Source organism: Heterocephalus glaber, unplaced genomic scaffold (genome assembly GCF_053883595.1).
Source record: "Heterocephalus glaber isolate CG9 unplaced genomic scaffold, H.glaber_assembly_v1.0 deba00001497, whole genome shotgun sequence".
In the NCBI taxonomy this organism is placed as follows: Eukaryota; Metazoa; Chordata; class Mammalia; order Rodentia; family Bathyergidae; genus Heterocephalus; species Heterocephalus glaber.
Window position 1 is genome coordinate 140,922 of NW_028258320.1, and position 25,212 is coordinate 166,133.

The following is a 25,212-nucleotide window of genomic DNA, read 5'->3' on the forward strand; positions in this document are numbered from 1 at the left end:
TACTGAGGATCGAACTTGGGACCTTGCGCTTGTGAGGCAGGCGGCAGAACCACTGAGCTAAATCCTTGGCCGGGTTTCTGTTTTCTTGCATCTGGAGATTTAAGATCTAAGGGAGAAAATATCACTTTCCTAGATATGACAGGAAAGAGATTTTGAGAAGCAAAATGATGAGTATCACTCAGGAATTTCTGAAGATGCTTCATGGGATCATCGTGGCCATTAGAACCAATGAACCCTCCTCCTGTCAGTTTCTTCTGAAACCTGTGCATGGCTGACCTGGATACTGTGCCATCTACTCCAGCCCTGGGAAATGTGTCAAGTATCAGCTGGCATCACTAGGTAACACCTTTATTCTGCTATGCGGTTATAGCAATATTGCTAAGTAGTGATAGATTTCTTGTTTATATTAAATAAATGCTAAAGACTTATTGTTGAGATATTTGCTGTTTCCATCTAATAACTAAAGAGAATACTTTTTTTTTTTTTTGGTTAGAAGTATTATTAAAACAGGTCTTAGGCTCTGTATATAGCTCTGTAGTAGAGAGAGTGCTTGCCTAGCATATATAGGGCCCTGGGTTCAATCCCCAGTACAGCCCCCCTCCAACTAAAGCAAAACAAGAGCAATAATAATAAGTCTTAAGGAAACTATTACCTTGCCTACACTTACATATAAGCACATATAACACAATACTTTGGGGGAGAATATTCAATAAGTAGATATTTATTGTGAAAGAAATCTGCATATTCTTTTTCCTTTTCTCACATGCCCTGATGATTTCAACAAGACAGTAAAAAGGAAAATGATGTGAAATTTACTCCTGTGAATTCTATTACTTGCTAACAATTATTCTGTCTATGTACCAGGCAAGATGCTTTAGGGCTTCAGTGATTCAGTGGTAGGTGGGCAAGCCAGGCTTGGTCTGCCTTTATGGAAGGCTGCAATCTGGACTGTAATGTATAAAAGAGGTGTGTGTATTTTTTTCATATTTATTTACTCTTCTCTTACCGTTCCTTAGACTGAACTGGCAGACATGTAAAAATGAGGGCTTATTCTTACCAAGAAGGGTGTTGACAGAATTCAGAGTAGGGAACATCAGCACAATTCATTGCCACCTGATCAAATCCTTTGAAATGGAAAGGATTGTACAGGGACTCACACACCTTGAAGTACACAGTTCCCTTTTCTTTGACAATGGCAGCCTGCTCCAGTTTTTCTTTGGTGTCCATCTCCCAGGATTCTTTGGCCTGTGTGTAAATTTGTGGCAATGGTTAGATGAGCGCATGAAGAAAACCACTGGCTGATGCCCTGAAGAACCAACCCAAATCTCAAAACACACTGGCTGTTACAATCATGTGCCACTGCCAGCCACTGCCAGCCTAGCACTCTCTCTACTGCTTTAAGAACTCACTTTCCATGATGGCGACACTGCAGCTTGACCCATGTTGCTTAGGGCAGTGGGACGGGCAAAGCACAGTAAGGAGCATAAACTGCGGAGCATTGTAAAAACAGTCACTTTTAGCATGACAAGGCCACACCAGCCAATGAAGGCGGGGTCCTTTAATTTCCTCCTGCAAACCTGGCCACTAAACTGCTCTTCTAAGTTGAGCAAGTTGTTTCTCCCAAGCCTCAGTTTTTCAACTCTAAAATGGAAGCACTATAGTAGTCAAGTCACAGTTATATATCCACACAGAATTTTCAAAATTCTGGGGCATGGACCTGTCGCTTTAAAAACCAAGATATACTAAAGCCTCTGAATGGTATCACAGTGCAGATGTGTAACTGGGGAATTTTATGTATAACAAATGAGAGAGCAAAGCTCGTGTAGAAACATCATGTCAGAGCCGTAGATAAGCTCATGGTCACCTGCTAGTTTGTATTATGGGCATCCTTACTCTCTTACCACCTCAGATATAATCCAAAAACAACTGCATATTCCATATGAACAGCTAGATTTAGGATCATAGGGCTGGGGGTTTAGCTCAGTGGTTTTGCTGCCTGCTGTGCAAGCACAAGGATCCGAGTTTGATCCCTGATACCAAAAAAAATATAAAAAATAGATTTAGGATCATAAAGTCAACAGAACAATTGGGGTTTTTCTGGGAAACTGGTAACAGGTGTGGTTAGTGCTATTTAGTGCACATGAATTATGAAGTATAAGTGGGTAACTACAAAATTTTCTCTATTCAAAAGACAAGTAGTAAGGACTTAGGGTGCAGCTCAGTGGTACAGCACTTGCCTAGCATGCATGAGGCCCTGGGTTCCATCTCCAGCACTGGGGGTGGGGGCAGGGGTGGGGTACGACATGACAATTAGTGTCTGTTCCTGGTGCCACAGCCAGGAATTAGGGGGGTACTCATATTTTGGCAACCCATGTTGCCTCCTAAAAATTCAGCCCAATTATTTAAAAGCCTGGTTAACAAGGACCATTTGCATTTTTCATATTGGCTTCAGTCTTTATGGAGCATAAATATAGTCTTAAAACTGAAAGGCAGAATTAAACTACATTGCCCCAACAGCATCACAAGCCTTGTGGTGTGTGCATATACCTAGCAGGGTTGCATGAATACACTCATGGAGCAACGGCCGGCACAGGACTGCTGTGGCATGCCACAGTGAGTGAGAATTCTCCTAAATAAGCACAGAGAGGCGGGCAGGGGTGGGGTTCCTCTATAACAAGGGAAACGGGAAAGCCATGTGCTAAAGATTGTTTGCTTCTTCCTTAATAAAACTGCGAGGTGCTGCGAAGTCAGCCCAGGAGGGTCAGTGAAGACTTAGCAGGACTTTGTGACAGGTTGCCCGGCAACAAGTGATACTGGGAGAAGAGTGTGTTTGTGGGAGGGGTTTGATTAGAAGGACCCCGGTTGGGGGAGAAATCCTCCCCACACTGTCTCAGCCCAAAGTCTCAGGCCTACAGGACAACAATTTCCTTTTGGAGTCTAATAAAATATAAACGGTTACATTCCTATGCCAAAGCTTAAAGTACAGAGGACGGAGGTAGCTGTACTGTGTGGAGATAAAACAGGAACACAAAAGGCAGTTTCTGAGGAGCTCCAGGAAACGGGCGTTGGTTACACAGGGGCTGTATGTAGCTGGCTGACAGAATGCATGGCTCAGGCATGTGCTGCGTGTCTGTCCAGTTCACAGTGCTGGGAACCTCCAGAGGTGGGCCTAGGCTGGAAAAACACCCACGGAGGCAGACTCTTTCTGGAGCTCAAGGCAACTGACAAATTCTCTGGCTTCTCTACTTTGACAGGTATGAAAGAATTTTGTAAGGCCCAGGATTAGCAGACCTTCTTTCTCGTGTCCTTGGTGGGACACGGAATAGCGGCTCCCATGGTCTGGCAACTGGGATAGTAACTTGGAGCCACAGTGTAGGCCTCCTGGTGACTCCTCAGAAGGGTACGATCCCTTCAGCACTGAAAAGCTGAGCCCCACTCCCTTAAGGAGCTGCTTGGCAGTATGTGAACCTTTTTGTCCTCAACCCAGGAAAAAAAGTACAAAAAGAACAAGTCTAGGAACAAATAAGAGAACAAGTCTTGGATTCTAACCAAAAAAGTTGAAAAAAAAAAAAAAAGGCTGACACGTAGGAACAAAATAAGAACACTGAGCTCTTTGGTTGTATATCAGCTGTGCTATGTCAGCTGTCCCATGCTCTAGTAGCAGTGTGGGAGACGAGACAAACCTGGTAATGAGGAGCACGATACAGCAATAAACACCGACTATCTATACCACCCACTAACAGAGTTAACAGAAAGTGGTGGAGAGGAACTCTACCATGATTACAGAAGTTGGTATTTTCTCACCTTTTCGAAGCTCTTAAGTGTAACTTCATATATAAGCTCAGCATTAGGTTCAATGCCAAATTTAGGCTTCCCTGCCTCTCCAAAACCATATCTGAAATGGAGAGTAAAAAGTAAAACTTAAAAAGAATTGGTGTATTTCCAGGCACTTCCCGTGGTATCCTGAGGCACAGAGCTATCATGTGCAAGCTACATACACCAGAGACCCTGAAGACAAACCAGATGTTGATCAGAAGACACAGTGCCAAGTATTCCTCTGTGGCTTTGTAGAATCCCGGCTAGATTTGGTTATCTTTTCTTTCACATACATATGTAACAGAACACCTGTATTATTTGAGATAGCTTGCTCAATGCCTTTTTCTCTGCTCGAATTTATATTCAGCTATTTTTAGCTCTTAGGACTTTCTCCCTAAGCTTTTCTTTTTCTTTTCTGTGAAATGCCTTTTAAGTAAGAGTGGAAGAGAAGAATGCCTAGTGCAGATTCCCCTCCATCCTCGAACTTGCTGACATGTCCTTTGCACCCAGAGCAGGGCCTGGCACACCGCGGGTGCTCACCAAATATCTGCAACCCTCTCCCTAAGCTTTATCAGCAAGGACAGAGGAGGAGACACAGCCACTGTAATTGTTACAGCGATATTCATTAGGGGTGTATTTTAATAAGCTTCTAACTTTAAAGTGCAATCACCTTCCAATAGTACCACTTTCACTTGGAAAAATGGAGAGAAAGGGCCGAGGATGTAGCTCAGGGGTACCGCACCCACCTTGAAAGTGCAAGGTCCTGAGCTCAATCCCCGATACAAAAAAAAAAAAAAAGAAAAAGAAAGAAAAAAATGGAGAGAAAGACACATCTAAAGAAGTATGTTCTCACAGTATTTCTTTAAAATTAAAATAAAGGTGCACTAGCAAACACAAATAACTTTTTAAAAAATATACAATAAAAATAGCAGCCCTAGCATCTCATCAAGGGACATACTCTTAGGCTATACCCTTTAGCCAAAACACTAAATAAAATAACTGGGGATATGCAAATTTGCTTTTAGGGCCATTTAAGATCTCTAACAGAGTAAGCATATTCAAGAAGCATGCAAGTCTGCTACAGGGGAAAGCTCTAGGGGAGCTGTGTGTCTGGTTTTGTTGGTTCCCAGCGTTTAGAATAATGCCCAGCACACTGGTACACTGTTCCCTGGAATATATTCATTCCCACCCACTGTGAGCCAAATTACCTGTGAACATATGAAATGGCATTATAAAAAAACTTCATTAGCCCAAACTTTTAGGTTACATGTTGAAAGATGTCAAAACTGGGTCCCTGTCAATACCTCCGGTTTTCTCTGGGGCAACAGGACTAAAGCGGGAACAGGCATATTTTGTTGCTTGTACTGCTTTTGCACCCCTTGCCTGAATTTTCTAGGAAAAAATGCTTACTCACCCACCTCCATGATCACACAAGAACATGGCAGATTGAGCAGAGAGGCAGAGACATACAATGAGAGCTGGTAAGACTGGGGTGTGGTGCTATAATAGCAGGCAAAGGGTATCTTCAGCAAAGAAATAAAGGATGTAATTACTAGTGGCCAATTTTAGGAAGTAGTACCTAGTTTTCTACTTGAGCTTTTAGATCTACCTCCTGTTTTATTTCTGCCATCTGGTAAATAAAGAGCATTCCTTACCTGCCTGAAACAAGGTATGCCTCTGTTTACCGACAGCATGTTATTATTTGGAGTCCTGTGTTAGGCAGGGAGGTGATCTGGCATTTGCTCTTGACTGGTGGCTCTTAGTTGGGGTAATTTTAACCATTCCTTCTTCACGGGACATTTGGCAATGTCTAGAGATACCTTGGGTTGTTTAAACTAGAGAGGTGTAACTGGTTTCTGGTGGGTAGAAGACAGAACACTGCTGAACATCTAGCCATGCACAGGAGAGGCCCTATAATCAAGAATTATCCAGCCCCAAACAACAGTGGTGCTGAGGGTGAGAAAACTGCCTTTACAGCTCCCGGACAGGGTATCCACGACTGGGGTGGAGAATGTGAAGACCAGGTCAGGCAGTCACCAGAGCATCCTGGCTGTTATCAACTGGACTAAAGAAGACTAGAGAGGGCCGGGGATTTAGCTCACCGGATCCGCTGCCTGCCTCGCAAGCGGAAGGACCTGAGTTCGATCCCCAGTACCAAAAAAAAAGAAGACTAGAGAAGGAGATTACTGCTGTGTTAAAATGCAGTGAATCTATCAAGATGAGGCGGTGCACATCATCCTGTGAAGGCATAAGCTCACACTCAACTGTTCTGGGAACACTGATCCTGACTTCCGAATCTCACAGAGAGCTGCCTGACACACTAGCTCAGCCTGGGCAAAGGATTCAGGGCACATATTTATTTGACTGAAAGATAAAAAACCACAGATGGAATTCCAGGACTTAACCAAAAGATAAACTGGGTTGCATAACAGCAAATTTGGTATTAATAACGTCCTTGAATTAACAGTTGCCTCCAGAGCCAAGATACAAATAAAGAACTTCAATGACCATTAGGCCTTTATGTGCTTATAAAAAGCGCTTGCACTACCAGTTCTTACCAACTGCTCCCTTTTTACAGGTGAAGAAACTGAGGCTCAAAGAGAAGTGCTTCCTAAGAATTCCCACAGAGAGGCAGTGGCAGAGCCAGGTTTTAAATTTAGACTCTGTGTGGTGTGAGGAAATTGTTGTTTTTTGACCTACACTGCCTCATAATGAGACTCTATCACTTGTGGCAACCTGGGTTTTATTTGGGGCTGTTGTGGGACAGAAGAATAAGGAAAGGAAGGAAAGAAAAGTTAAAACTATCCACACTTCACTTAAAATGAGAAAGGTTAATTAGTTACAACATTTAAAACAACAACATAAAGGGAAGATATCCCAATGAGAAGAGAGAAAAATGAGTTCTTTGGAAGTATCTTACGCATTTCTTAGTATAACAATATTTTGCCAAGGAATGACAGTCAAATTTCTTATGGAGAATGAAATACAGATGACACTAAAAGCACCAATTTGCAACAGCCATATTTACAGCAACACTTGTAAATTCACTGTATGCACACAAAACATGCTTGATGTGTAGGGCTTTTCTACATACATGTACAGCATCACACAGTGTGCATGTGCAGACATTTTGCAGAGAATGTACTCTGTACGTCTCAACATACCAACACCTTGAGCAGAAAATAACATGTTCCTTTCTAACTATGCTAAATCATACTCATAAAACATGAAAACACTTTCATGCCTAGAAACTTGTGAAAACTTGTTGAGTACTTGTATGTCTGAAAAGATCTGAAAAGCCTACCATATGTTAAAACAGGATTTCCTATGGCGGGGGATTTAGCTCAGTGGTTCAGCTGCCCGCCTGGGAAGCACAAGGTCCTGAGTTTGATCTCTGGAACCAAAAAAACCCCACAAAAAACCCCCCAGGATTTCCTTTTTCTGTTGGTCCAATGGTGAAATGGAAGACAAAGACAGCCAACCCAAAAGAAATAAGACCAGACTACACTGAGGGTTCTATATGCAGGCCGTGTGCTAAGCACTTCGCCTATATTACCTCATTTAGTCCTCCATACCTTTATTAGGTAGATGCTATTATCCCCACTTACAAGAGGGAAAATTGAGGTGCAGGGGAGTTAAGTGATTTGTCCAGCTGCAACAGAGTAGGGTTTAACCTCTGATGATATAACAAACAGTTTAAATCTGCAAGGTATTATTTGCATTTATAAACATAAGGCCAATTTCAGGCCGGGGATTTAGCTCAGTGGTTTTGCTGCCTGCTGAGCAAGCGCAAGGACCCAAGTTCGATCCCTGGTACCAAAAAAATCCCCCCCAAAACATAAGGCCAATTTCTATCTCCCTTTTTTTTGGAAGGGGGGTACCAGGGATCGAACGCTTGCAAGGCAGGCGGCAACACCACTGAGCTAAATCCCCAGCTCTCTATTTCCCTTTGCCATTGAAATTGAGACATCTGCACCTACACTGCCTTATCAGCTAGGTTAAAATGTAATTAACTGATTCATATCGTATGCTGTACAATACGTACAGAACTTATATTCAAAGGGCTTAAATTTGAAAACATACATTAGACAAAAATCCTACCCCTTTCTATGAATTTCGAACTACTATAATTTTGAATGCCAGACTTAAAGTAATTACAGATTATTTGGCTATAGAGGAGATAGCCTTCTTTTCTATGCTCTACTTGTTAAAAAAATTGTTCCTGTTAGAAACAGGAATAGCTTCATCTTAGAGAGAATTACAATACAGAGTAAATAAATAAAACACATTGAAGTAGGACTGCAGGAGAAAAAAAGAACAGGGTAGAGAAACAGAAGTATTACATAAAAGGTGCTTCAATAAAGGCTTTAAGAGTTTAAAGTACAGCACTCTGGAAGGATTCTGAGCATGTAGTGGCATGGCTAATCATCATCTGAGAAATCAGATTATGATCAAGCGTTTGGGCAAAGGTAAACATGCCACTGGATTACTATAGAGGATACACAAAAGCAACAGACAGTATAAAAGGTATAGTATTTTTACTGGGAAGAGGAGGTCATCAAGGGTGTCTGAAACTAAAAGTTCTACCATCAGAAACCCTGGCAACCCCCATGGGACAACACACCAGATAAGCAGATGCTCTTTCATGGGAACAGAACCAAAACACCCTGGGGTCTCTCAGGGGTCCACTGTAAGGCAGAAGGGCTAGACTCATGGTATAATTTTAGACCTAAAAATAGTACCAAACATGTTTTCACAATGCAGACTATCAGATCTGATAGTTCTAAGCTTGGAAGTGCTAAAAGATAGCTTTTTGATGGGAAAAATTTAGGCAAAAATGAGTCATTTCCACTGTTTTTAGATCCAGGAAGAATACATTTTTTTCCCCAAAGACTCTGTATAAGCACATGTGGCATAAATTCTAATAGCAGTAAATCATCCAAGTGGTTCTTCAACTCCCAAGGCCCACATGTTTTATTGCCTCCTGCCCAATTTAGAGAAAAGAGAAGAGCCAGGTAGGAGAACCACATGTAAGAAGGGGAATAGCTGCCTGACTCTGGGAATATGGCAGGCAAAAGAAATCAAAGGCAAAATGTGCCTGTCTGTCCTCCCCTTAACCCACATCAACCAAGTAAACATGCTCACAACTCCATGTGATAATGTAAGGCTCACTAATTTACTCAATGACTAACTCTAATCTGACTCAATGAAATGTTTCCACTGTTGTATTAACTTCAACGAAGACACCAAGATACTGAATGAGAAAGCATGGACACTCCTGCTGTTTAGATAGCTTCACAGCACATTGAACTGGTAGGCTGCTTACCGTGGTCCAAGATATAAAATACATTGTTCTTCCCGCTGCATTTTCTCCAGGGCTTTGTCAATTCCAATGGGAATGTCGTGGTCTTCTCCTTCGCCAACAATGAATACCACATCTCTGCAATCAAACATCCTTCCACCACAGCAGCCTTCCAGGTGGACTGAAGGTGAGGAGACAGGTCAGTTAAAAGAGCTGCTCCCTACTATGCGCTACTTCAGTGAAGGTGAAAAGAATGGCCAGCAATGTCACAAACACCATTTCTCCTTTCTTACTTCACTGAGACACATGTGGTAACCCACCCAGCCTGAAAGTTTAAGGGCAACCACATTTCTGTTTTAAGTTAAATATATAATTTCTGATAACTATATCAATAAGACAGCTTAGTGGGTGATACACTAGAAATAGGTTTATCTAAACCTTACTATATGACAACTTCCTCACTTGTAATACAGGGTCAAGAAATGCTGTGTTGGATTATTTACACAGATAACTGTCAAAATGTCACACATTTACTACCACAGATACAAGGACTTAACCATCTATAACTGCATCTTGACCCCCAACACCTGGGCAAACAAACAAAAAAACCAACTAAGTGGTTACTTCCTTCAAGACAAACAGATTAATTGAAGCTTTTTCTTTAAGACTCCTTAGTATATGTGCTGCTGAAGTGTGCACCCTTTAAGACTCCTTAATTGCATTTTGAACTCCTGGTGAGCCCCCCTGCCACGGCCTCCTGAGTGTTGGGATTGCAGGTATGCGCTACCATGCCCAGCCCCTAAAACATTTATTTTGTAAGACTGATCAATCACTTTTAGAGAGATTAAAAATCATTCTTTCATACTCATCCCATGTCCAATAAGACAACCAGTATTTTCTAAATACAAACTCGAATCCAATATGCTCTACTTTTGAACTGCTGATCCCTTGAAGCTCTAAAGTTTATGATTCTATGATCCGTAATATAACTCAATACAGGCCTGAAACTAGCCTCACAACTAATTCCCTTAGTTAATCATTTGATCAGATTACCTTTAGCCTAGACCTGAGAAATAGGAGAAACTCAGCAGAGTAAACAGCCATGGTTAGATATGAGGGGCCCAAATGTCCCCTGGAAATTTATGCTTTAAAGCTCTCTACCTTTTCTAACTTCTGGGATTAGTAGCATCTTGATTTACTCCCACTGCAGCCAAACTAGAGAGGGCTTGAATCCTGAGTCAGCTCCTTCAAAACAGGCTGGAGCTAGACTGGCTCTCAGTGCAGCCCGCATGTGGCCTTTTGTTTTATATTCCACACTCACAAGTGCAGATGATTCCCTCTATATTACTCACTTTTAGAATAAACGTTTAATAGAATGATCAGCCTGCAGCCAGTTTAAAGTTTCTTCTGAATAGGAGTGCATATTAGAGAGATTCTGCAGTTGAGTTTAGGGTTTAAGATATTTCTATCGGGATAAACGGTGATGTTTTACCAGGTGCAGTGGTACACGCCCATAAGTCTAGCTATGTGGGAGTGAGGCAGGGGATCACAAGGTCAAGGGCAGATTAGGCAATTTAGTGAGACTCTTCCTCTAATCAAAAATTAAAAGGGCTAGGGATGTAACCCAGTTGTAGAGTGCTTACCTAGCATGCACAGGCCTTAGGTTAAATAGTACTGCAAAAAAAAAAAAAAAAGCTGCTGTTTCTAAAGGGGTTGAGAGTTCTTGGAAGTCTGCATAGCTAAACATTTTTAAGTCTTCCCAAGAAATTTAATTTAGACTAATGGATGACACTTTTCATAAAAAAAGATTTGCTGAGTAAAGTGAATTTCAGCCCATGTATTACATAATGTCTCAAGTATTGAGATTTATTGTCCTGGTAATTCAGAGATTAGTCAACAGATTTTTTTTCTTTTGCTTAAGGCTTATTGTTAGAAACATCATCTTCCCTAAAGGAGAGTACATTTAGTAGGGGAGGAAATTATCAGTACATTTGCTGTGGCTTTTGGTTGATCAAGTTTGAATGTGTTTTCAAAACAGGAAATCCAGAGACTCTGTGAAAGAGTCCTGCCAATGTGTCAGTTTCCTAGACTGGTTTTCAGCTTGTACGTATGTGCTTTAAATTATATAATTTCAGAAGCTCTCCTCACATGTGATAGCCCATCATTAGGACTAAAAAAAAAAAAAAGACTGCCTACTGATAAACACGTTGGAAAAGATAAATGAAACAAGAAAAGAAAAAAGTCAAACTATAACAAAGGCATAACTAAGAAAGGAAAACATTCATCACAGCTAGTCTTTCTGGAGAGACAATGAATCAGAGAACCAGTGTCTTTGACCATTTGTAATTAGCTCTTTATCAGTACTGACGTTGTCTGGAATGTCAGAGCAAATGGCAGTATCAGAGCCTTAGGGTATATACGGACCACTGATTCTTTACCTCTACAAGTAGCAAAGGCTGTCACTTGCTGGGTTACTGGCTTCTGAAGTTGGAACACTAGTGTGACAAGTTCTACAAGACTGCTGCCAAGAACTCCCACACCAGAAGCCACAAGAAGACTGCTCTCTGCCACAGGAGGATTCCCCCTTCAGTGATAGATGCCTAGCTCCTATAGATCCAATTTCTCTCTTTTATAAAACTATTTTAACAAGTGGCACCAAAGAGAACTGTGGCACCTCTGGCTGTGGAAGACATGTGGTTCCTTTTGACCTCATATCTCTTAGTGCAAATACTCACTTAATAAATATTTAATAATAACCATCATGACTCACTTGGGAGCTCAGCCTTTAGGGCTCAGGAGGTCTGTTGCTAATCTCAACCAGCATGATTTGCGGGAAGTAAATGATCTATGACGTGCCTAAAGAGAATGAAAGTGCATACAGGATGCTTCTACTTAGGGCTTTTTTTGGTAGGCAAAGAAATAAACAAGTTAAAAAGAGACAACATTTTCTCTTGACTTAAAGTCTATTTAACTTAAGGGGTGGAGGTCCTCCAAATCCCCAAAAGTCAAACCAAACCAAATTACCCAAGCTTAGCTGCTCAATCCTAGTGTAACCACATCAAGTGAGCCCGATCTGCTGCAAAACATCATTTAAACTGGAGCTCTGACTTATTGTTCTCTTTACTGCCCTAGAGCAATTTTGTTTTGAAGAGCACAGAACACCCTGTTCCGAATGTGGCTGGCACATGAACTCGATGTGCTGACAGCAATTTGTACTCCGATTAAAATAGGGGGGAAAAAAGGAAAGAGAGTGCATAGCAGTAACAAAAACTGGAATGCAAGAACCCCAAACTGTACAGTTTGTATTTTAGGAAGCAAAACTAAGAAAGAAGCTTCAGAACTTAAAAAACAAGTGCTGTAAATGATCCAGCCTAAAGAAGTTAGATCTGGTAAGTGTCTGTTTTCCCCTTTTCTAATTATAGTAGTTGGTGTCTGATAGCTTTGCACTCATTCCCAAAACAATTACTGGGTCATGGGGATCTGAATGGGAATGTTGTAATAGCATTACTACTAGACAAGACTGGTCACTGGGCCAGAGAAAGCCAGGTTGTGACAGGTTACTCTCCTTAGGCCAGCCAGGGTTTTCCCTGTTGTCTAATTCATGCCAAATAAGTCTCCTGTCTAATAGAGCAGGGTATTGAGAGAGAGGAATCTTGATGATCCCCTGGAAAGGATGGCAGAGTTGGATTTTTAAAGCAGGAGAGGCACATCAATCATCCATTACAAGGCAACAGTTTTTATCAGGCACGGTGGTCGTATTTCCCCAAAACTGCCTTCCATCTCCTCTGAACCACTGTGTGCTATTTGAGTTGAACAAACACCACTGGGAGACTGCTTGTGGCACTGAGGGACAGATACTAGTGAGGCAGCTGGAACCTGGCTACTAGAACAGCATCACACTTACTCAAGTGATTTCTTGGTCAAAGCAGGTAGCATACATCCTGCAAGTAACTTTACCACCAACACACAAACTCTTACCACTTCTCCCTTCAAACAGCAAAGCCCTCTCTGAGTCAGTCCCACTCTGCCACTTAACAGTTGTGGCTTGGGAAGTAGTTTAAGCTATAAGAAGTTCAATTTCGTCATCTATAGACTAGGAATAATAAAATATTAGCTAACTCATAACTGTTGATAGGATTGACTCAGTGGTATTTAATGTAGAAATACTGTGTGAAGTGTGGATACAGAGATGTTAGTTAAAATGACTTCCCTGTAAATTATATCAGATTAAACACATTTTAGAACTCTATTTAGGAAAACATTTAATGGCTCCATAAAGATGGCTGTCAAAGCACGAGTAAAATTCCTAGTAGGCAAAGGCAATGTCTTATACTTCTTTTGTACGTCACAGTGCCAAGTACACAGTTCAGGGCCAGAAAGTAAATACTTATTTAATGACTAATCTGAAAACAGGGCATTAAGGAAAGGGTGGTAATTTTCACTAATTTATAGTTATTGTCCTTTTAAAATCTATTAGTCAGTACTCCTATTTTAATAAATTCCAGGAGGCTGTTCAAATTTATTACTGATATGGAGCTTTTGTTTTGTAAGAGTAGTCTAAAATAAATAATGCATTAGTTGGGGCTTTTGGGGGACAAATAGAGTATTTTTTGACCTGAAGACTTAAGAGATAACTTTTGGGAAGAAAGGAGCTATATACAGATCCAAAATGTTTGAGAATAAACACAGTTCATTTCAGTCCAAGATACTATACATACTGTATTTCATGAAAACATGTAAGCAAATGGCTTCAAATAAATAGGACACACATGTGTAAATACCGAATAGTTTCTCTGGTGTGAGAAACTGCAAGTATTTAAATAAGAATCAAAATGTATAATTGATATTGTGAAATAGGAAGAAAATGTCTAAAGGAATAGGGGAAGTGGGAGGGGAAGGGGAAAGGAAAGAAGAGAAAAGAAAAAATATGAGAAAAGGAAAAACATGGAAACAAAGCCTTTTTAAATAGGGAAGGGTGGAGGGGATGAAGGGAGGGCAGGGGAATGGGGAAAAAATAAGAACCAAGATACATCATGTAAAGGTACAAGATCTGAATGATGAATGCAACTGTATTGTACACCTAAAATGTACCAATAAACTAAATGAAAAAAAAAGAAAATGGCTTCAAGAGTTTGCTCTTTTCCTTGACTTATTTGCAAGGACATTCATTAATTCTTCAAAACCATGTGAATAAAAAAACAACAACGTAAGTCAGCCTCACAACTCTACCAGGTCTCAACACTAGCATATGTGGAATCTTTCTTCTATTTCTAATTTTTGATACCTTTTTATTTTTGCTATTTCATTTATAAAGTACATATAGCTAGATTTTGTTATCATCATCATTTTTTACTATATGAGACCTCTGGCTTTAACATGAGACTTTATCTCATCCTTACTTTTGGAATTACTGATAGGAGAGATTTTATCCTTATCTTAGGTTTCCTATATAGCATTTTCTTATTATTTTTGCTTGACTGATAGCTTTTCTTGCTCCTCTATTTCACCACCCCACACTGGGGCGTTTGGAAGTTCTATATGCTATTGTTACTAGTACTTTTCATTCAATTTTTAACAAGTTATTTAAAGGTATGTCAATTGTCTATCAATGTTAAGAATTAATCAGCATAATCTTCCTTGGAATAAGAAAATTTTATAAACTTTTAAATAATTTTTTATTGGTGAATGTGTGCAATAGATAATAATTATATATATCTTCATAATAATTATATTCATCTTGGAGTTTTGGTACATATAAATATCACATCTTAATCACTTTTACAAGAAAATAATTTTAGACAATTATGCCTCCTTTCTCCATTTCCTGACTACCACATTGTTAAAAATCACCCCAGAACCGAGGTCCAGACTGCTAAATTATGTTATTTTTAACATTATAGCCCTACCACTTCAAATATCTTTCACGATAAATATATCCAATAAAGGAATTACTTTTTTGTTCACTGCTGTTTCTTGTGCCTTGAACTGTTATTTCTTGGTTTTATTTTTGTTTTAGTACACACTACAGCTTTCTTTTTTCAAGGGTATGAATCTGCATATTCCAAAAGGATAATTTTGTTCTCATACTTTAAATGATAGGCTACATACAGAATTGTAGGTTCAAAATACTGATTGTTATAGACACTGCTCAAAGTACTGTCTCTAGTACTGAGTGTTGTTACCAATATGATTCTCATACCTTTACACATAACTTGTTCCTCCCTGGAAGTTTAGAATTTTCTTTTAAGCAATGGAATACAGAAATATCACCAAGTAAAATATGTATGTGAAAAATCATTCCTTTTATCTGTCTGCCTTTCAGTCTTCAGATTTTATCCTTCTCTAAGAAATTTTGTCATGTGCCTGATTAGATTAGATGCTTACTGTCTCTTCTGGATTTATCATCCATATCCTCTCACTTTTCCTTTTCCTTTCACCTGTTTTCCTCTGTGTACTGAATGTCCTTGACTGTCATTCAGATCATCAGTTTAGAGTTCAGGAATTGTCCATTTTGCTTTTCCTCCCTTGGTCCAAGTTTCAATTTTGATAAACATATTCTTATTTTCAGAAATTTTCTTGTCTTCCCTTTCCTTTTTCAGAGAAGTTTGTTTTTTGACTTATGAATCAAATATCCTTTTTTTTTGGTACCGGGGATTGAATTCGGGTCCTTGCGTTTGCATAGCAGGTTGTGAAACCACTGAGCTAAATCCCCAGCAAATATCCTTTTAACTATCTCTAAAGATAGTCAGTATTTTAAAGTTCTCTTCTACTTTTTGTTTTAGTCTGTTTTAGTGCTACTTATTTATTTATTTATTTAGCGTTACCAGAGATCGAACTCAGGACCTTTCCCTTGCAAGGCAGGGGTGTTGCCACTGAGCTAAACCCTTGGCCCTGTTTTAGTGCTTTTTATTTCTTCATATTTCATAATGATTTTGCTGTCTGGACATGAAGGAAATGTTCAGAATGATGAAATGATTACAATTACCTGAACCATTTTTCCTTTTGTTTCTGCTGGCTGGGGATTGAACCCAGGGCCTCAGCAAAGCTAGGTGAGAGCTCTAACATTGAACTGCATCCTCAACCCTTCTTTTATTTTGAGACAGACTCTCACTAAGTTCCCCACACTGGCCTTGAACTTGTAAGACTCCTGTGTCAGCCCCCAGAGTAGATGAGACTACAGGCATGAGCCACTGTGCCTTGATCATGGCACAATTTTTTCTAAGCACTGAATGTGTTTCCATGGCAGGTCTTTTCCCCAAGGGTGAGCTGACGGTGGGGGACCCGCAAGTGAAGAGTTCACAAGTATTTACTGAGCAGTTACTATATGCTGAGCATGTTATACACAGGAAGGTGGGGATGCCCTTCTACATTGCTGACTGACTTCAGGAGCAGAAACTTAGTGTTATTTCCTGTTGTGCAGACCTGGCTTTTCACATTTTCTTTGCATCTGTTTTATGTACTTGCCCTCTGGTCCAAGTCCTAACATCTGTAGTCTTCTGAGGCTGCTCCCTATTTCATTTTGGAATCACGCCTTACTGGCACTAGCTTCGGGGCAAAAGTCACAGCCAGGCAGATCCTAGGTTAGCAGTTTTCAGTGTGTGTCTGCAAACTAGAATCACCTGGGATGTTTGAAAGACATACTTGTGCCAGCAGTTCCATCCTTTGGGCTTTTTATTTAACTGGTCTGAGGCCTGGGCATGTGGATTTTTTAACAGGTCCCCAGATAAATTCAGCCAAAGCTGAGAGTGACTGCACAAAGGTTTACTGGCCTAGCTGTCCCATATTGTTTTATAACAATCCTGCAATTGCCCCATAGCCTGTTCTGGCTCCCTCACACCAGCTGATTGTGACTTGGAGTTCTGCCCGAGCTTGTTGAGAAGAACGGTATGTACCTCTGCAGCGGTCTTCTCTACACCTGTTTTGGGCTGGGTTTGCTGAATCTAGTTTCCATCATTCCAATTTTATCTATTTTACATATTCCAGGAATTCGTCATAATTTCTGACCCACTTCTCCTATTCTCCCGTTTTCTAGCATGCTTATAGATTTTCTCCTCTTTTATCAAAGTCTCCTTCCCATCCCCACCCATATTTCAGTGGTTTAGGTGAGAGGGAAAGGCGGTTCTCCAACAACTTGAACCCGCAGGTCACTGCTGAAATGTCTGCATCCTGCCAACTGTGTACATTGTCTACATTCAAATGTGGCTAAAAGCACTGAGGCAAGAGAACCACACACAGCCAGCATTTCCATGGGCCTGGTCCAACTACTGAAGCTGAAAAACCAGAGGATGTGGGGGAGAGGAACTGGTAGCTTTATAGAGCCTGATATCAATCAGATTGGATTTTCTAAGAAAGCAAAGCTTAAAAGTGGTGATGTAATTTAAACTGAAGTATGATGACTAAAGTCATCATAATCATGTCAATTAAAGTACCTAAGAACACAGTGACTTTTTTTTAATGGAAAAAGAATACTGAATAAAAATTACATCTGAATTAACACAAGAAAAAGCACAGCAGAATAACACCTAAAACTGTTTTGCAAGCATTGGAACCCTGATATATAGAGTAAAAATCAAAATTTTTTTGAGAAAGATCAAATCTTGTCAAGATATCATAAGTTCTCTCTTCCACATAGAGAGAAATTATGAAAAGGAAACAAAAGATTACAATTTAGTAAAAATATTTTGAATTAGGCAACATCACTCTTCAAAAACCCAAAACCTAGAGAAATACAATTTAGAGCTTAATAATAGATCTTATAGATATTAAGATATAAAATTAAAGCTGGGGATTTACCTCAGTGGTTCCAGCGCCTGCCTCACAAGCGCAAGGTCCTGAGTTCAATTCCCAGTACCAAAAAAAAAGATATAAAATTAATTTGAAGACAGTTACTACAGACAAATTAACCATGGGCTCTGGGGAAAACCTGGCAGAGCCAAAAGGATTTTCTGATGGATTATATGTTGGAAATAATTGAAGGATCAAGGATTACTTTCCTTAAGACCATGTAAAGGAAGCAAAATTTATTATATAGAGACAATATATAAACAGGCATGGTGGTACATGTCTGTAATCCTAAGATTTAGGGAGGCTGAGGGAGGAGGATTTCAAATTTGAGTGGAACTTGGGCAACTTAGTGAGAACCTGACTCAAAATTAAAAAATTAAAAAGAGGGAGGAGGATATAGCTTTGTGCAAAGGCCTTAGCTTCAATTTCCAGTTTTTTAAAAATAAAGACTATATATAGAATAAGAAAAAATAAATTAAGTATACATTATATACTTTCTTCTTAACTGTTACAACAACCTGTAGGGGTAAAACATTATTATTCCCATTTTCCAGATGAGAAAACTGGATGTTCAAGGTGTTGTCTAAAGTTATATAAATAGAAGGAAAAAATGGACACAAAGCTTTTCTACATGGGAGGGGTAAGGAGGATGGGATAAAATAAAATTAAAATTTATTTAAAAAATAAAGTCATAGGGCTGGGGATTTAGCTCAGTGGTTTCACCATCTGCTTCGTAAGCGCAAGGACCTGAGTTCAATTCCCGGTACCAAAAGCAAAACAAAACAAAAAATATTTGGAAACAGGAAAAAATAAAATTACATAAAGGGATATTCAAATCTACTTTTTGTAAATTCCATCTATAGTATGCTACCCTTTATGGAAAAAAAAGGGGACATAAGAAAACAAACACACTTGTATCTGTTCATTTCTGTAACATAAACGTGGAGACCAAACTGAAATACAAATGAGTACCATAAGCTCACTGAAGGGGGTGAGAAAGAAAAAATTTGCCAAAGTTAAAAAATTCTTTTTTTTCATTAAGTTTATTGGTACATTTTAGGTATACAATACATTTACATTCATCGTTGGGATCTTGTACCTTTACATGACGTATCTTGGTTCTTATTGAAAAACTATTTTGAATGTACCCTAAAAGGCTAATGACAAAAGGAACCATCAAGAATATTTTCAACCTAGAAAATTTGTTTTACACAAGGATGTAGGTTAGCGATTCTGAAACTACTTATGAATATTCTAGGATTGCACAAATGGGTAAATACATTGTGGATATACTGGAGAAAAAAGTTGTGAACAAGCAGAGGCGAACAAACCCATGTGTTGCACTGGAACTGTCAGTATGGTTTTCGATATAAATGCAGATTGACACAGAAACACACACTGGTGTGTAAGTGTGCATGATGAAGTACACTCATCCCCTAGCTCTGTCTGCTAAGATGTGTGGGAAGCAAGAAAGAGTCCACAGTGCAAGCACAGTGGAGCACCTGGGCCTCCAATAAAAGGAATCAGTATTCCTGGAGAAATGGCTGATTCTAGGCCCAGGGGAGGGAAATTTGAAGATGAACTTAGAGCGTTCTGTGGTGTGAGACAGTAAGGAAAACAGCTGGGTGTGGGCGTGCATGCAGTATTCTCAGAGGCTGAAGCAGGAGAATCAAAAGTTTAAGCCCAGTATGGGCCATTTAGCAACGCCTTATCTAAAAATAAAACATAAAAGGGCTGGGGATGTAGTTGTGTGAAGACCCCTAGATTCAGACCTCAGGACCACAAAAAAAGAAGAAAAAAAAAAAAGTAAGAAGTACAAAAACGACAACCTCGCCTCAATTCAATGGGAACATGTTGAAAGAACCTGAGAGCCAACTAAGAGCAGTTTCTAATGGCCAAATCTCAGACAATTTGAGAGAGGGAAAAAGTAATAAAAAGTAACTTACAAAAGAAAATAAATATCCATAGATGCATAATGATACTGAATAGATATATAAGGGAGAAGGGACAGCTCTTCCTTACAAGTAGAATTCCAGTTAATAAACGTGGAGGGAAAAATAGAAATAGAAAAATTACTATCAGTCAAATTCCATAGTAATACCTGTTATACACAAAAATCATTTATGGATGCTAGAATGAGAAGGTATGGTACAAACCAAGACATCTGCATAGTCTCCTGATATTTCCCTCGTGAAAGAGATACTTAGTAATCACAAAGGAAAAACAGTAACTTTACAGAAGAAAAACAAGGCAGACTCCACCTTCGCCTAAGTTATCACCACTAGTAATGAGACATCAACATCACAGACCTCCTGATAATTATGAACTGAGATTGTAATGTGATTTACATGGTATTTTCCAAAAATATACCTCAATCTAATCATTTAAAGCATCAAGTGAACCTAAATTGAGGAATATTTTACAAAATGGCCAGTTGTCTTCAAAATTCCCAGAGTCATGAAAAATATATTAAAGGAGAATAAAGAGACATGATAGCACTCATGTAACCCCAGCACTTGAGAGAGCTGAGGAAGGAGGATCAAAAATTCAAGTCCTGCCTGGACAACTTAATGAGATTTTTGTTTCAAAAAAAAAAAAAAGGGGGGCTGAAGATGTAGCTTAGTTCGAAGGGCCTGGGTTTAGCCAGCTAGCTGCAGATATATAGGTAGGTAAGTAGATAAATAAAAGACAGGACACCTAAATACAATGATAGAGCCTCAATTTATCTTTGACCAGAAAAGGATATTAATGTGGTAACTGGTGAAATTCAAATAAGACCTGTGGAACAGTAACAGTATTGCACCAATGTTAATTTCCTGATTTTGATAAATGTACTGTGGTTTAGAGGTAAGATGGGCGAAGCATATAAGGGAACTTTCTGTAACAGTTTTGCAACTTTTTTGTAAGTCTAAAAATTATTTCAAAACAATTAAAAATATGACTACTATCAAAAATATTACCCCAAATAAGACTTAATTTAGCCTACTGCAAAGTCCATCTCTGTAGTAGTATTGTCTATAAATGAAAAGTTTTTCCTTTTAGTTGACCCTCCAGTTTAAAAACAAATTACTGGGCAGGGAATTTAGCTCAGTGACGCTATGCCTGCCTGGGAAGCACAAGGTCCTGAGTTCAATTCCCAGTACCAAAAAAAAAAAATTATTGAATCTGAGGAATTCCTGTATTGTAAGAAGAAATTTGTATAAACATTTCAAATTTTTCATAAAAATTAAAAATACATGATATAGACAAGTTTTTCAAGTGCCTGTGAATACAATAAAGATAATTTTCAATCATTTCTATAACTTTCACAAAAATTTAGAATCTTGTTATGGATTTTTAGGGCAGGCAAGACTGTAGACACCAAGTGGTCCAGCCCTGCCTGTCTCACCACTGAAGGAGGAGGCGATCACCCAGAAGTGAGACAGAGCCAGTTCAGGCTGGAGCCGTGCCTGGAACTTTCTATCTGGACTCCAGGCCTTGGTCTATTTCTCCAACATATATCAGAGCTCTTCTTCATTTAATCTAAAACTTACCATGAATAACAGTGATCTAAACATTTCATTATTACAGTTAAAATATTTATAACTGCTTGTGGTGGACTAACCAATGGTCAACTTGTAACACCCAGCTGAACTGAATCAGCGTGATCTGGGCCTGGAGGATCCACCTGAGGATTGTTACCACAGCCACAGAAAAAGAGCCGGAGGGGAAGATCTTGGCCTGTTGATTTTCTAGGAGAAACTTGCTGCGGATGGTTTTCCTGATGCAAACTAGGCTGTTCTCATCAGAGGAGGAGCTTGGGGACTCGCTGTGGCTGGGAATGGCTACTGGCTGCTGTTTTCATCAGGGGAGCTCTGATCTTCACCGTGAGGATCACTTCCTGGCTCCAATGTGGATCCCTCAGCTTGGTGGCACAAATCCTTCATTTCACCAGAGTAGATTTTCTGGCTTCTACCACTGGCCTTTCGGCCTTCCAGGTGCAGATCCTCAATATGGACAAGCATGAGACATTGCTGTGGGCTCTAGGGCACTGGCTGGACTGGTGGAGGACACTGCCTTGGGCTCTAAGCCTTTAGCTGGACTTGTATGGGAGACTGCTGGGATCTAGGCCCTCGGCTGGATTCTTTGGGCCCCTAGTGTGTGGTTAATCTCTTGCACTCCTTTGCATTTGAGCTTTTTAGATAATTATCATAAAATAGTCCTAAAATTATGTGTCCTGTATTTAATGTATTCCCTTGCCAAAACCCTGACAACACTGCTTCTAAAAAAACTAATAAAAAAAGCTACTCAATTTGACTTGTGGGAATGAAATGAAATATGGATCCAAAGTAGTACACACATTAAAAACAAACTTAAATATTCTAGATAACTGTCTTAAGTGAAATCTTTATATTAAGTAGGCTTTTTATAATAATAGTTCATGCTCTTGTTTAATGGTTTAGTTTTTTTTTTTTGGTACTGGGGATCAAACTCGGGACCTTGTGCTTGCGAGGCAGGCAGCGGAACCACTGAGCTAAATCCGCGGTCCTGGTTTAGTTTTTTGTGGAGTCAGGGTCTTGCTATAATGTTCAGACTGGTCTCAAATTCCTGAGTTCAGTGATCTTCTTGTCTCAGCCTCTTGCAGAATTTACAGAATTTAAAAGGATCTCAGCCTCTTGAATACCTAGGTCCATGGGTGTACACAATCATGCCTGGCTTTAATACTTTGCTTTTTAGGGCCAGGGATTTAGCTCAGTGGTTCCGTCACCTGCCTTGTAAGTGCCAAGGACCCAATTTTGATCCCCGGTAAAAAAAAAAACAACAAAACTTTTAGACATTTATATCGCAAAAAGCCTTTACTGATTACAAATGTGTCAGGCACTATAGCTGATACAGTGAAAGGTGAAGAGAGGCAGGGGATTTAGCTCAGTGGCGCTGGGCTTGTCTGGCAAGCACAAGGTCCTGAGTTCAATCCCAGATACAAAAAAAAAGGTGGTGAGAGGGCTGGGGATTTAGCTCAGTGGTTTCGCCACAAGTGCAAAGACCCAAGTTCGTTCCCTGGTACCAAAAATATGAAGTGACAAGCAGTGTAAAAGGAGGAAGGGTGACCAGTAACCCAGTCCTCAGAGGTGTCCTTACTTCCAGTTAACAAAAGATGAAATGAAATCATTCCAGGTTGCTCAGTAATTGGCAAAGCAGGACTTGGACCTATGCCTTCTGATTTAGAATAGAGTCGTTCCCCGCCCCGGGTACCAGGGATCAAACTCAGGACCTTGCTCTTCAAGGCAGGTGTGGGGCCACTGAGCTAAATCCCTGGCGCGAATCAATTTTGATCTTAATGATTAACTGTTTTATATCTGGATGACAGTTAAGGAGATGGGTTAGAGTCCTGAAGGGGATTACAATCTACGGCTGTTGAGTAACTCTGTAAACTCAGGCAACCTGTGCGACATCTCTGCATTCACTTTCCTCCACCTGAGGGTAATCTTATTTCATAAGGTTACCATGAGAGATAAATGAATAAATACATAAGGCAACATTAGGGTTAGCTGTTGGCACCCCAAAGAGTCCACACACTGAGAATTCTTTAATGAATGTGATTGTTTTTTATTCATTTTTGAGTTTGTCGAAGGTGGCAGGGTGTCTGGAACACATATGTTAAATTAATATTTACTGAATGAAGTCATTAAATAAATGTTGAATCTAAAACTTTTTTTTTTGGTACTGGGGATTGAACTCAGGACTTTGCGCTTGCAAGGCAGGTGGGGTGCCACTGAGCTAAATCCCCGGCCCCGAATCTAAAACTATTCTTCCAATATATTTATTTCTATTATCAGATTTAAAAAAAAATTCCATTTCATCCACATAAATGAAACTCTACTTTTAAGGGCAGCTCCCTCTCACAGCAACACTTACTGTTTACTGTTGCTCCTTCATTTGGGTTGGAATATCCCTCTCCTTTCCGTTTGATTCTCCGGATGATGCCTGAATCTTCAAATAAATCCTCTCCTTTGAAATCAAGGAGCTCAATCTAGAAAGGAAAAAGAGATTTAACTAGGAAAAGATCAAACAAAATCAATTTAACATACGTAAAGGCAAAAGCAACTAATTCGCCTTTCATTTTACAAAATAAGTTTTTTTAAAAAAATCTGTGCATCTTAGTTATTAGAAAAGTAGAAGAAAGGAACACTGTGCTTTTCAATACTTGGAAAGAACTGTGTGTAATGATAATGTCTAGGACTACATCCTGTGGGGCTGCAGTGCAAAGACAGACAGGAAATACTAGGAAAACTGCCTTGTGGGCAAAAAGCCAGAGCGACAAGGTACTGGCACCAAACTATTTTGTCTGACTCCAAGGCCACCACTTTTCCTGCCTCAGATTTACGAAGTTCCCTTACAATGTGAGAATAAATCCTAGGAATCTGGTCTACAACTAAAAGTATATTTTACCCCATTAGAATAGTTCTTAAAACTTGCCAAACAAAGGTGATGAATTCAACACAGGACAAATAACATGCCACCACCCACTGCTTCTAAGGAAGAAGGGAAATCTATGTCACTTATAAATCTTTATAAACACTGGTAAGCCTTAAAAATACCTTACAACTTGATACAGGCATTTTCAACATTTATTTCCACCATTTCTATCTTGTCAATTTTGAGTATGTCATATTTATACTGCTGACTGCTTTTATTTCTGAGTCCAGTGTCTTTTGTTTATTTGGCTATCCCCTTTTTGTGCCAGGCACACATTTCTAAGAATGCACTGGCACACATCCCTTAGGTTTGTGGAAACAATTCAAGAAGCTGAGCTCCAAAATAAGTAAGTTGGATGTGAGTATTAACAGCAAACGCAGACTGTTCAAAGGCAGCCCTACAGCGCAACAGATGCCGATAAGGCAACACCACATACACACTTGCCTCAAAAAAGAGAGTTGCATTGGCAGGAATTTTGGGGAGGCTGCCGGCCAAGCCATATGCATATTCTGGTTTGCAGAGCAAATGGCAGATCTCTCCTTTCTTCATGGTGGCCACGCCGATGTCCCATGCCTTGATAACTTGGCCTACAAGAAAGGAAAAGGTATAGGCCACATTTTACAAAATTTGACGTTCACAAAACAAAACTTTAAACAAGCTTCCAACTTTTCATAGTATGTACTAAACCAGAAATTAGGGGTTATAAGATGATGGAACTCAGTAAAAGCTACACATAAAGAAATAAATTATCATTTTTTGGAAGGTTATCAGAGACAATTCCCAGTGAGGAAGATGAAAGTAATTATCAATTCCTAAGCTATTAAAAGTGGTGGTAACATAATCCACAAAATGAA

General features: G+C 39.6%; 1 protein-coding gene across 20 annotated transcripts in view; it reads right to left on the minus strand.

Moving 5' to 3' along the window:
* Fkbp5 (FKBP prolyl isomerase 5) overlaps positions 1–25,212 on the minus strand; it is a 107,080-nt gene that overhangs the window by 13,175 nt on the left and 68,693 nt on the right. For all 20 annotated transcript variants that reach the window (XM_004846705.4, XM_087184429.1, XM_004846704.4 and 17 more), the window contains 5 exons: positions 24,803–24,945; positions 23,798–23,912; positions 9,143–9,299; positions 3,805–3,895; positions 1,162–1,245 (listed from right to left, as the gene is read on the minus strand). In XM_004846705.4, coding sequence (XP_004846762.1) covers positions 1,162–1,245; positions 3,805–3,895; positions 9,143–9,299; positions 23,798–23,912; positions 24,803–24,945 — 590 coding nt within the window. The remainder of the gene's footprint in view (positions 1–1,161; positions 1,246–3,804; positions 3,896–9,142; positions 9,300–23,797; positions 23,913–24,802; positions 24,946–25,212) is intronic.